The sequence below is a fragment of the Xenopus laevis genome, chromosome 3S (genome assembly GCF_017654675.1).
Source record: "Xenopus laevis strain J_2021 chromosome 3S, Xenopus_laevis_v10.1, whole genome shotgun sequence".
NCBI lineage: Eukaryota > Metazoa > Chordata > Amphibia > Anura > Pipidae > Xenopus > Xenopus laevis.
The window spans coordinates 9,895,689-9,909,571 of record NC_054376.1 but is presented as its reverse complement, the minus strand read 5'-3'; the positions used below and the strand labels follow the sequence as shown (position 1 = coordinate 9,909,571).

Genomic DNA, 13,883 nt, shown 5'->3' with positions numbered 1-13,883 from the left:
AAAATGTGTACAGTTTTTATAAGAAACCCGACTGTATGCAATGAAATTCTCCCTTCCTTTACTGCTGTGGATAGGAATTGTTAGACAGTCCCTAACTGCTCTGCAGGGAAACAATCATACTTATGAACAGCAGGGGGAGCCCTCGCCTTACTTCCCAGCTATGCAGAACTCAAGCAGCTTCGTTTGTTTCCCTGTCGAGCAGTCGGCAGCTGTGTAGAGATTTTATTTTTGCCTTTACATCCCCTTTACTGTTTCCAACTCCAGCTGCAGGGACAAAGATCATGGAGCCAGATTGAAACAGATAAACTGGGATTCTATTTGGAGGATTATTTTGCTGCAGCCACTGGTTCTGCAGAGTTGAAGAAAGTTTATATTAAACAATACAAAAACTATAAAATCCACATTAGATTACATGACAACACAGGACCCAGTGCAGTCTGTATATTCTGATTATTAATCAGTCTTGCTGTATCGGCTTCTGGCAGATATTATTTGACTTGTGCGGTTTTGATAATTTATGACAATCCCTAAGCAGCCCAGACCACTCTGAGCATGTGCACAGTCTTGGTCTTGCAGAGATGTTTAACAAAGTTACACGATGGTGACCCCGTGGCCAATTTTGAAAGCATAAATCATTTGTTTGATTAGGCTTGTGGTGCAGTAAGTTCATGTTTATGTTTAGTATACAAAATACAGCATTTCTAGCCTTATTCTATTTTAGACTTTACTTCCCCTTTAACTCCAAAATCCCTTTACTGATTGAAACAATGTTTAGTTCAGTGGTGTTCTAATCTCATAAAAAGGAGGCAAAAAAAAAAGTAAGAAAAATCTCTAGGTGGAGCCTGCATCCACAACATGAAGCAGCTTGAGACCCCCCAATGGTTGGGTTAACAGCAAGTCAGTCTGCAAAGCTGTACAAAATCACATGTCCTGGAGACCCCCCTGGGTATCTGGATCTATGGCTATCATATAATTCCCAGCATGCTCTTTACACTCTCCTTGTAGCGCTCAATACTCTCCTCCCGCTCGCCTTGGTTGTGCAAGTTCAGCGCTGCGGTACTGCTGCACGGTGGGGTTCTGCAGGATTTGCTCTTGTGGAGTGGAACTGAATCTCCCCCTAAGAAGAGTTTCTAGGGCGCTCTTCTCCGATCTGCTCCCTTCCCACGTGAATTCCTCCATGTCACTTTCCTCTTTCTCACTTTCCCAGGCTTCCGTTTTCTGTAAAACAATCACAAATGAGGTGAGTGATACCAGCATCCCCATTCCAGTTATGTCCCACACTGGTCATGATGAAAAGCTGGATTACCTATGGGCAGGGCCGTCGTTAGAAATCACGGGGCCCCGTACAGCAACATTTTCACCCACCCGCCCCAGGTCCCACCCACATCACAGTTTAAAGACCACACACATCAGCGCTAAAAAAAGGTAACCCCTCCCACACACAAGTTATGAAAAGCTATTGGGGACCAGGGCTAAGTTAAAAAAAAATATTGGCGCCAGAGACCCCCTATAAAAGTTTTTTAAAAGCATTAGTTAAAAAAACAGGTAAAAAAAATTGGGGCCCAATGTTTTTAAAAAAACATTGCCACCAGGGCCCCCCTTACAAGTTAAAAAAAAATTGGAGCCCCAAAGAATTTTTTTAAAAAAAAACCTTGGTGGTAGGGGCCTATATACAGGTATAGGATCCCTTATCCGGAAACCCAATATCCATAAAAGCTCCAAATTACGTAATGGCTGTCTCCCATTGACTCCTTTTTTATCCAAATAATCCACATTTTTAAAAATGATTTCCTTTTTCTGTGTAATAATAAAACAGTAACTTGTACCTGATCCCAACTAAGATAAATTAATCCTTATTGGAAACAAAACCAGCCTATTGGGTTTATTTCATGTTTAAATGAATTTCTAGTAGACTTAAGGCATGAAGATCCAAATTACAGAAAGATCCATTATCCGGAAAACCCCAGGTCCCGAGCATTCTGGATAACAGGTCCCATACCTGAACGACTGGGTGTGGATGGTGAGGAGTCAGCAAGAAGGAACAAGGGCTGCTAATTGCTCTCACTTTCTATCATTTGGCCCATAATAATATAATCTGCATGGAATCTGGTCCACTATACACTTTTCATTTCAATAAGTGGCCACAGGGGGCATGGTTTTATGGAAGATATTCATCTTTCAGAAGAATAAACATGGCAGCTCTGTTCCCGTTATAAGGCTAATGGCACACAGTGAGATTTGCCGCATCCACATGTAAATGTGTTAGTGTGGGCGACAAACCTTCCCATGAGCAGTGAGAAGACATAAGTGGTGCTTTGTTTTCCAAAGTTGCCAGAAGTTGTCTCGCGAGGAAACTTAGGGTGAAATTCGGCCTTTATCAGCAGGATTCGGCCGAATCCTTTTGCATGGCTGAACCAAATCCTAATTTGCATATGCAAATTAGGGGTTGGGAGGGAAATTGCGTGACTTTTTGCCACAAAACAAGGAAGTAAAAAATGGATTCCCCTTCCCACCCCTAATTTCCATATACAAATTAGGATTCAAATTCGGTATTCGCCTGAATCTTTCGCAAAGGATTTGGGGGTTGGGCCAAATCCAAAATAGTTGATTTGGTGCATCCCTACCTTTAATGGAAATATAGTTGCCATCTCCCCATCTACCAGTATCCTAAGCCTTATTTAAAGGAACAGTAACACCAAAAACATATTGTATTGCTGCCCTGCACTAGTAAAAAGTTCTGTTTGCTTCAGAAAGACTACTTTAGTCTTAGATAAACAAGCTGCTGTGTAGCCATGGGGGCTTCCATTCAAGCACAGGATACACAGTAGATAACAGATAAGAACTACTATAGTTTATATAAACAAGCTGCTGTTTAGCCATGGGGGCAGCCATTCAATCACAGGATACACAGTAGATAACAGATAAGTACTACTATAGTTTATATAAACAAATATGTGTAGCCATATGGGCAGCCATTCAAGCACAAGATACACAGTAGATAACAGATAAGTACTACTATAGTTTATATAAACAAGCTGCTGTGTAGCCATGGGGGCAGCCATTCAAGCACAGGATACACAGTAGATAACAGATAAGTACTACTATAGTTTATATAAACAAGCTGCTGTGTAGCCATGGGGGCAGTCATTCAAGCACAGGATACACAGTAGATAACAGATAAGTACTACTATAGTTTATATAAACAAGCTGCTGTGTAGCCATGGGGGCAGCCATTCAAGCACAGGATACACAGTAGATAACAGATAAATACTACTATAGTTTATATATGTATATAGCCATGTATTGCGGGACCACATCAACGAACAGATGCGGCCGTGATCGAACTGGATTTTTAGGCCAGATATCGATCGGGGAAGCCTTTCAGAGGACCCCAAACACGGACCAATAAGCTGCCGACACAGTCTGTCGGCAGCTTTTATCGGCCCGTATATAGCCATCTTTAGTCAATGGGACAAATTGGCAATCAAACTATGATAAAGTTGAGAAATAGGGTCACAATAATACATAATAACATGCCCTGCTCTGTGTATGGAAGCCTTAACATTAGCCAAGTGCTGGGCAAGTACAGGACACAACACGAGACTCGGTGCCCTGGCTCCCTGCATAAAACAGCCCCAGAGATTTAATTAAAGAGAAGGCTGAAAAAAAGCCATGAATAATCCAAGCACCTTGGAATGCCTAGAAACATATATAAATTGTTGCTAGCAAGTCTCCCTGTAATGTGTTAACACTTTGTGTGCCAGAGGGGAGTGCTTCAATTTCCCAGGGGTTAAAGCCAAGGCGCTATCAAACACAGGCAACAAGCAGTGTTTACCTCGGGATTCCCCCCATGAACCGTAACTTATCGCTACATTATCCGGATCATGGAAAAATCACAAGTGTCACAGAAGCTCATGAAATATGCAGAGCAATCAAAGGCAATTCATCCAATGAGAAGGCCCTGAAATATTAATGAGCGGCTGAAAGGTAAAGAAAGAGCCAGGAGGGCTGGTGTAGAGCGAACTGCTTCAGATCAGGTGGCATGTGCGAAGGGCTGCCGACCGAGGGGTGCTGAGCTTAACAGGGTAACATCCTAACACCGACTTCTGAACTGCTTTTCCCATCATCCTCAGCTGATCAGGGGGGCACAATTGTCCCAGGCCCCGCGGGTTTTTGTGCTTTAGGGGGGGCCCGGCCATGCTTCACTTCCGGGCCCCCCTGCTGTCATGGTGCTTCAAGCTTCAGAAGAGAGGACTGGAGCTCCAGTGCCTGCATGAATTTTCTCCCATTCAGTTCTCTGTACCTTCATTGGTCACTTAAAGGAAAACTATACCCCCCAAAACAATTTAGGTCTAAATAAAACAGCTCATATGGAAAACCCTGATTCATGTAAATAAACCATTTTCCTAAAAATATACTTTTCTAATAGTATGTGCCATTGGGTAATCATAAATAGAAAATTGCCATTTTAAAAAATAAGGGCCGCCCCCTGGGATCGTACGATTCACTGGTCACACAAACATACCAACAAACCATACTTGTTAGGTCACATGAGCCAATTAACAGAGTTCTGTCTTTTGCTCCCCCACTTCTTCCTGATACAGTTAGAGCTGCAGTATTTCTGGTCAGGTGATCTGTATTTCTGTATCAGGCAAGATTTACCAAACTGGTCATATTTAATATGCCGCTTAATATTACCGGTATATAGGATCCCATACCTGTATATATTTATATAAATCAGGGATAGGAACTCCGGGTGCATTAGGAGCGATACCAGGCCCAAGGTCAGCGCTGTACATGAGATCATCAGCCACCCCCAGCAAGTCCGGCAGAGAGTAAGGGACATCTATTTCGGGGACCTGTTCCAGGTCTGGTACATAGAAGTGATTCTCTGCTGTCTAAAGGGAAAGAAGGAAACAATGACAACATGAATATCACCGCACAAGGAATTCGCCTGTTAGAACATCCAGTGACCAACTGCCTCCCTGCTGCTCCCTCTTTGTGATGGATAGGGGCGCATCAAAAAACTTGTCTTCATCCTCTCCTTCTAATGCGGGTTAGTACGAGTCCCGACCCCAGCAACTGGTCAAGGAACACATACTTCTTATAGCTGTTAATAGAGAATGTGGTACCAGATCCCTACCCACAATGAACCAATTCTAGGATCTTTCCCAGTATATTACACTAACCCAAAGCAATGTTCCCTCTAAGCTGTGCGGCACACAGATTCTGATACAACATAGGGTGGTGCTCACAAAGAATATTGTTTGAAAACACAAAACTTTGCATTTATTCTGACCTGCGCACACAGTTTTTAAAAATGCACACACAAGTTTAAAATATGCACACAAAATAATTGTTTTACACACACACCGTCAAGAAGGAATTAGAGGGGACATTGCACAAAAGTCCCTCTGAACCCCCATCTCTTATTAATCTTCTAACCACATTCCCAGTTCCAGGAATCATCTACCCATGATCCCTAATTCAACCCATTCTACAGGGCAACCCCATTGCATCGCTTGGTTTATTACATTCACCTTCCTGTTTAGGGCTATATCCCCTGCCTGCTTCACTCAATCTCCAGTTATATTGAGATTTCTTGTCCGCAGGAGAGCAGCCCAGTAAACCCAGAACAGGAGGAGGAGTTTCACACCAACAACCCATATAACCCTGGAATAGGAACATCAGGCTCAACCTGAGGAACACCAGGCTCAAATGAATAACTGCAACTAAATTGGACAGCATGTCTAACTTGACTGCTCTAAGCAGGGAGGGAAGGCCTGTGTCCAAGTAGGAAAGAGAAAAAGATTTAATTGTAAGTAAAAAAAAAAAAAAAAAACCTCTAAATTGGGGGACACAGGCACCATGAGGAAGTCCTAAAGCTTCCCCTGAGAGTGGGTGCCTCGTTTAAGACTCTCCAAGAAAACACTGTCCCTCAAAGGCAGGTAACGGCAGGGTTATACCCTTGCGTATTTATTCTGCAAACGTGCAACGTTTCGGGGTCAGACCCCTTGACAAAGTGCCAGTGTTTTCTTGGAGGGTGCCGATCCCTCCAACACCGTGCACCAGGCGCTGAAATACTGAAGGCCAGGGTTGTGCGAGCAGGCTACAACACATTGCATTGCCTCGTTTAAGAGCCTAAATCATGGCAGTCTGAAGTACCTTCCTCCCAAAAGTGGCCTTGACTGAAGCAGGTGGGTGCACCCTGTAAAACCTGTAAAAGGTATTCAGCAATTTCCAAATGGCTGCCTTGGTCTGCTGATGTCTCACCACCCAGGAGGTGCCCAGTGACCGTGTCAAGTGAGTCTGAACCCTGAAGAGCAGAGATCGACCCTTGATTGCATTTGCCCCGATTATGGTGGAACAGATCCACCTAGCCAATGTGGCTTTCCCCCATTGTAAGCAGCAGTCCTGTCCTGCTTCGTGGCAACTGAGATTCTAGCTATCTGTATAACAGAGCATTCTGTCCCAGTGGCTGCACAGATCCTATCTGATCCCCATTGTAAGCAGCAGTCCAGCCCTGCTTTATGGCAGCTGAGATTCTAGCTATCTGTATAACAGAGCATTCTGTCCCAGTGGCTGCACAGATCCTATCTGATCCCCATTGTAAGCAGCAGTCCTGTCCTGCTTTATGGCAGCTGAGATTCTAGCTATCTGTATAACAGAGCATTCTGTCCCAGTGGCTGCACAGATCCTATCTGATCCCCATTGTAAGCAGCAGTCCTGTCCTGCTTTATGGCAGCTGAGATTCTAGCTATCTGTATAACAGAGCATTCTTTCCCAGTGGCTGCACAGATCCTATCTGATCCCCAGTGGAAGTGGTTGGTGTATCAGTGAGCTCTGTAAATGTCTGGAACAAGCCCAGGCCCTGCTAGCGCTGGTCGGGCTACCAGGAAAACTGAGGCCCAGGCTTTGGGGCCTAGCCATGTGGCTGGAGTTTCAAGGCCAAGGCTAAGATCCTCATCTGCTGGGACCCCAACAACACCTCAGGGGAAAACCAGCAGTGAGAGTGAGATGGAGGTGGAGAAGTTTGTGGCTGAGAGCAGGAGGCAGAAGCAAAGAAGCGCAGCAGCAGCTCATGCTCAGGAGGTGGAAGGCCGCAGAGGTGCCCCACAGGGAAGGATCAATCCCCCTGGAGCAGCAAAGACAGCTTCTGGTTAAAGTGGATGGAAAGCAAAGTAAACAAATGCAAGGAAAACCAGGAATGGCTACTGATGAAGGAATAAAGCACAAAGGTATGGAAACACAATCTGTACCTTTAATTGTAAATGAACTGCCAATAGTGAGTGTGGATGTGTCTGGGAAACAACCTGTGTCTGTATCACAAACTGATATTAATGTAAAGAATAAGGAAACTGTGCAGAAGAAATTAAACCTTTGCCAAAACCCCCCCCCCCCACACACAAGTGTGTGACTGGGGCCTGTGAGCAGCAGGGAATCCAGGGCTGTGCTGAGAAACAAGCAGATGCTCCACTGTGTGAGCTGGAATCAGTTGGCCAGGTGGGGGAGGAGTCAGGTGCAGCAATTAACCCTTCAGTGTATGTGTTACAGCCGACTTGCCAAGAGACTGAGATCCCAGATACAGCTGCCAGACCTTGCACTGGTGTTGTATGTAAAGCACAAGAGCCAGTACAGGAGCTCAGTTTATGCAAACTCAGCAAAGCTCATAGACTGTGTGAAGAGGGGTTGACTGAAGAGAAGGTACTGTCTCTTAAAGGTACAGACACAAAAGAACCAAAAATTAAAGGCAAAGGCAAAATGAGCTGTATAAAGGTGTCGGTCCATGGAAAGAGATCTACCAAAATAAACAACGATTTGAAACAATGGGACCTAATGTCCGTGGTTCTGTATCAAAGCCTGTTCTGCAGAAATCCTACCAAGCCAGTACATCCAATAGCCCCGGCTTATCCGAGAGTGAAATGGAGTTTATCAAACCGTTACCCCCAAAAATGCAAAGGGACAGAGGAAAGGCATACCTCCCAACTGTCCCTTTTTCGGAGGGACAGTCCCTCTTTTGACAGCTCAACCCGCAGTCCCTCATTTGTACTGAAAAGTCCCTCTTTTCTCTGCACTGAACAGCCAGAAAAAGAAACAAAGTTTCTCACTTAATTGGCTTTTAGCAGAGAGCCCAGAACAGCTAACAGGTGCAAATAAGATACTTTGTAACAATTTTGAAGACCTAAAGATGCTGCTCATCCAGCAGCCGGTGCTTACTCTACTTTTTATTTGCCCTTTTCTTTTAACTCTTTCCAGCTTTTAAATGGGGGTCACTGACCCCTTCTAAAAACAAATGCTCTGTAAGGCTACATATGTATTGTTATTGTTTATTACTCATCTTTCTGTTCAGACCTCTCCTGTTCATATTCCAGTCTCTTATTCAAATCAATGCATGGTTGCTAGGGGAATTTGTGCAAACTGGAGAGCTGCTGAATAAAAAGATAAATAACTCAAAAACCAATTGCAAATTGTCTCAGAATATTACCCTCTGCATCATACTAATAGGTGAACAACCCATTTAACTACCAAACTGGAGAAGAACAGAACATAAAGCTAATGATAAGAAGGAAAAAAACAGACAAAAACACAAGAAGAATAAATGCTGTCTCCAACATAGAAAAAGTTCATTTTAATGGCCACTCCATCTTCAAGTGGGACCAAATGACAAACAACAATACAGGTTAAGGCAGAGACACACGGTCAGATTCGGGGAGATTAGTCGCCTGTCGACTGCCTTCTCCCCGAACTGCCTTCCCGCCGGCTACAATGTAAGTCGTCGGCGAGATGGCCCTCGGATCGCTACGTTTTCCGAAGTCGCCTCATGAGGAAACTTCAGACGACTTTGGAAAACGAATAGCTCCAAGTGCCATCCCGCTGGAAGGCAGTTTGGGGAGATTAGTCAAGAGTGTCAAGAGTTTGTACAGTACACAGTTGAACGGAACTACGTTCCTCTAGGACCATGGTGCTACACAACACAACATAGATGTACCGGACAACAGACAAAAAGTTCAAGGGCAAAAATATGCAACTCCTGCAAGACAGGACAGCACAGTGCAGGGACAGGACAAGACAGTGCACACTCAGCAGATGTAATATGTTAAGTAAATAATGCTAAACATCAGACATGATGGGTGTATCATTGTGATATTATAGTAGTAAGAACATGATAAAGAACATGATAAAATGCAGATGTGCTCATAGAGAACAACTGTATCCAATGGCTATTTATTTATACAATAGCGTACAGTGGCTGTGTAATGTTGTGGTATATAGTAAGGTCAGATGGAGTGTGAGTGTGTGAGAGAGATCTGCCTGCCCCGAAGAAGAGGAGATTTGTCGCCGGGCGACTAATTTCCCCGAAATTTGACCATGTGTCTCTGCCTTAAGGACCAAATGACAATAATACAGGTTAGGGTAAGGTCACAAACTGCTTCCCCCTGTCTTCTGCCTGCTAGAATGAAGCGCCGCTAGTGCCATGCCGCAGGTGATTTTTCATTCTAGCAGGCAGAAGACAGGGGGAAGTAGGTTGGGGAGATTAGTCACCCCCAAAGAAGTGGCGATTAGTCACCGGGCGACTAAATCTCCTCGAATCTCCCATTGTGACCTTACCCTTAAAGTCAAGACATAAAAGGATTCAAGAAAAGATAGTTAAGAGGTGTGATAGTAAATGGGAGCGATCACCTTAATAGCTTTCTTGTTGCCTTTGAGCCTTTCTATCGTTGCTTGTGCAAGGCTCAGTCGGCCATTGATTCTCTGTAGTTGGTTTGTGTTGGTCTCCACCCTCTGCAGAATCCTGCAATATAAAACACAGTACGGTTTTACCAGACCTGTTTTTTTTAGGGAGTCACCGTATTCCTCCTCCCTCACCTGGTCACTCACCACAAAATCAGGCAACCCTGGACAGAACTTGTGGGCACACAAAATACAGGGATAGAATCTCAGTTTTACACTGGACACTTTAAGTTGGTCATACATGTGGCCAACACGCACATTATCTGACCAAATACATATACCATATATGAGGGGCCATATGGGAGCATGGTTCCATTTATTCGGGTCAACCCGAAAAATGACTGGAGCAGCAGGAAGTCAAAATCAGCTACAGAAACGGGGCTTCACTTCCTTTCGGTGACAATAGAAATATGTTATTTATCTGAATGAAGGTTTAATGTTAAAGGAGAACTAAAAAGGGATTTTGTACTCACCGAAAAACCCTTTTCTAGTAGGCCCGAACTGTCAGTGCAGACGTAGTGGGGTTATGTTATCCTTCACCTCTGGAGGCAGGACAGAAACTGTTGACTCTTGGCCCCTCCTCCTGTTATAAGGGCTGGCTCCACCTTCCCTCCTCAGTTCGTTTGAAAAGCTCAGCTGGTGGAGACAGTATAGATAGAAAGAAAGAGCAAAAGACAACAGGTAGAAAGATAGCGACAAAGATGTCCGGAACCCATACTAAAATCAGCCTGGGTGGGACTTACTGCACTGACAGTTCGGGCCTACTAGAAAAAGGTTTTTCGGTGAGTACAAAATCCCTTTTTCTCTAGTCGGCCCTCCTGTCAGTGCAGACGTAGTGGGACGTCCAAAAGCTGTCCCCAATTAGGGTGGGTAAAAACTGTAAACTGTGTAGCTGAAATTGACAGTCAGTGTGCCACTGTAGCTTGTAGAACTTTTCGGCCAAACACGGCCGCTTGTGATGCAAAAACATTCAACTTATAAAACTTAATGAAGGTATTTGGTGAAACCCAAGTGGCCACCTTGCAAATTTGTTCGGCAGTTGCCAGATTCTGTAGTGCCCAGGATGTACTCTGTGCCCTGGTGGAGTGAGCTTTGACTGACAAAGGTCTTGGCTGGTGTTCGAAATCATTAGCTGAGTTTATAGTTGTCATGATCGCCGCCCGGAGCAGGTCCAGGAGCTCCGGGCGGCGCGTCCTTCCCTGCCGGCGTCGCTCCCAAAATGGCGTGGGTAGCGGCGCCGGCGCGATGACGTCAGCGCGTCGACGTCGACGCAAGGACGCCGATGACGTCAGAATGGTGCCAAATTCAAATATAAAAGCCTTACCAAGACGCCAGAATGGCGCCCAAGTATAGGATTCATTCCTGTGAAGTTTCCTGGGTTTCCTGTCTGCTTTGCTGAAGACTTATCTTGTTCCTGTTTGTTGCTGACCTCTTGCCTGGACTTTTGGACTTTGCTAATATTCTGCCTGCCTTTGAACTCTTGCCTGGATCCCGACTACTCTTTTGATTTACCCTTTGGACACCGCGACCTTGCTCCCTCAAGAGGGCTTCCTCCTCGATCCTGACTACCTCCCTGGAGGGAGCTCCCGGCTCCCTGACAATAGTCTCTACCAACCATCGAGCAATCGTCCTCTTGGAAATGGCTAGTCCCTTGTGAGATACCTCATAAGAGACAAATAGAGAGTCAGCACGTCTGTAAGACGATGACCGTTTAACGTAGATTCTCAGCGCCCGTACTATATCCAGTGTGTGGAGAAGTTGTTCACGATCATTGGCTGGTCGAGGGCAAAAGGATGGTAAGACAATGTCCTGATTAATGTGGAAGTCAGACACGACCTTTGGTAAGAACCCTGGTAGTGTTCTAAGTACAACCTTGTCGGTATGGAAAGAAATCCAGGGCTCTTTACAGGAAAGGGTAGCCAATTCAGACACTCGCTTAGCAGACGTGATGGCCACTAGGAAGGCAACTTTAAGGGATAACCACTTGAGGTCACAGGTGCGAGTGGTTCGAAAGGTGGTTTTTGTAGGGCACGGAGTACGAGTGGTAAGTCCCAGGAATAAGTGGTGGACGCGTTCTCGCAACACCCTTAAAAAATTGTTGAATTTCCGGTTTGTCAGCCCAACGTTCATGAGCTAAAACTGCCAGAGCTGAGACCTGCGATTTAAGAGTTCTGAGAGCAAGGCCTTTCCTGAAACCATCAGTGAAGAACTCAATGACAACAGCAGGGGAAGTATCGTCCCAGTGGGAACCATGATGACGGCACCACGTCAAAAAAGTCTTCCATACTTTATGATATGCTTTAGTTGTGGACTGTTTGCGTGCTTTAAGCAAAATGTCTATTGCGTTCTGTGAGTACCCCTGCTGGGTCCACCAGTCGCTCTCAAGAGCCACGCCATTAAACGCAGCATTGGTAAGTTGGGGTGATTGATTGGTCCTTGAGTGAGTAAAGGTGCCCATACATGGAGAGATCCGCTCGTTTGGCGATGTCGCCAAACGAGCAGATCTCCCTCCGATATGCCCACCTTGATCCTAACGATGCCCAAACGGGCGGTCGGATCGCGGGACCGCATCAACCATGGTAGAGTGGTCGATCGTAGTTCTGTTCAGGTAATCTGCCTCCCAATTCAGTATTCCTGGTATGAAGACTGCAGAAAGGTTGGTCAATGTGAGCTCTGCCCAGTGCAATATCCTGGACACCTCCTCCATTGCCAATCTGCTGCGTGTGCCACCCTGCTTGTTGACATATGCCACCGCCGTGGCGTTGTCGGATTGCACCCGGACGGCTTGGTACCGTAGGAATGGGGTCCAACCCTCCAGGGCTAAGGCGATCGCCCGGAGTTCCAGAATGTTGATCGGTAAGGAGGTTTCTCCCGGACTCCAAGTGCCCTGTAAGGTGTGGTTGCGATAAATCGCTCCCCAGCCGGTGAGACTGGCATCTGTAGTTACGATTTCCCACTGGGGGGGAGCCCAACTTCTGCCCTTCTGGAGGTTGGCTGGATTCATCCACCACTCCAAACTCTGAAGTGTTAAGCTGGATATGGTGATGAGTTGGTTCATATCCTTGTGGTTCTTGTTCCACTGACCTAGAAAATTGTTCTGAAGTGGGCGAAGGTGAAATCTGGAGAACGGGATAGCTTCCAGGGCAGACACCATGAAGCCCAGAAGACGGAGGCAGTCCTCTGCTGAATTCGTCTGAGATGATTTGAAATTGTTGGTTGCGTGAACTAGTCTGTCCACCTTGTCTGGAGGTAGGAATACTCTCTGCAAACGGGAGTTGAACTCCAGACCCAAAAATCGGATGGTCAGGGTTGGTTGAAGCGCACTTTTGCTGTAGTTTATGAGCCAGCCGTGTTGTGATAAAACCTGGAGACAGGAGTGAGTGTCTATGGTTGCCTGGGTTGCTGAAGGGGCTGAAATGAGTAGATTGTCTAGGTAAGGTAGGATTTTGATTCCTAACGTTCTGAGGTAGGCTATTACTGGTGTTAGAACTTTGGTAAAAACCCGTGGTGCAGTACAAAGTCCAAAGGGCAAGGCAGTAAACTGGTAATGGAGGTCGCCTATAGCAAAGTAACGGCGGGATGCTGGCCAAATGGGTACGTGAAGATACGCATCCTGAAGGTCTATGGATGTCATGAAGTAATTTGGTTCCATAGTGTAATGGAAGATGGTGAACTTACCCCACGCGATGTCCAAGATGGCGACCTCCTGCTCCACCATGCGGTTCTTCCTGGTCGCAATGTGACGGCGTCAGAAACGAGTCGCTCCCGGATTGGTCGCCGGCGACGGAATGGACGCTGGCGTCAGAATGTGCGTCGGCGTCAGGACGCTAACGTGAGGACGCCGGCGTCATGACGTCATCGCGTCAAGTTTTGGCGCCAACTTTGGACTATTTATTCCTGACTGCCCTTTACCTCCTTGCCCAATTATAGGTCTATCTTGCATAGTTCCTGGGTGTGATTTACTGCTTTCTGATTATCTGTGTACTGACTTCTTGCCTGTTTAACGACTCTGATCCTTGCTGCCTGTATTTGACCATTTGCCTGTTTTCGACCATCCTCTTGATAAATCCTTTTGTACCGTGAACTTGGTGTTATTGCCTCCTCCTTGGTCCGCACTACATCGGAGCCTTCGGGCCCCGCTCCAGGTTTCC

General features: G+C 45.8%; 1 protein-coding gene across 3 annotated transcripts in view; it reads right to left on the bottom strand.

Moving 5' to 3' along the window:
• Nucleotides 1–656: 656 nt before the first annotated feature.
• Nucleotides 657–13,883, bottom strand: part of LOC108712266 (28S ribosomal protein S35, mitochondrial) — a 30,592-nt gene continuing 17,365 nt past the window's right edge. For 2 of the 3 annotated variants that reach the window (XM_041587985.1, XM_041587984.1), the window contains exons 5-7: nt 9,682–9,793; nt 4,719–4,898; nt 657–1,218 (exon numbers count right to left, since the gene is read on the bottom strand). In XM_041587985.1, coding sequence (XP_041443919.1) covers nt 1,009–1,218; nt 4,719–4,898; nt 9,682–9,793 — 502 coding nt within the window. In that variant the 3' untranslated portion in view covers nt 657–1,008. The remainder of the gene's footprint in view (nt 1,219–4,718; nt 4,899–9,681; nt 9,794–13,883) is intronic. The other variant, XM_041587986.1, reaches the window with a different exon arrangement.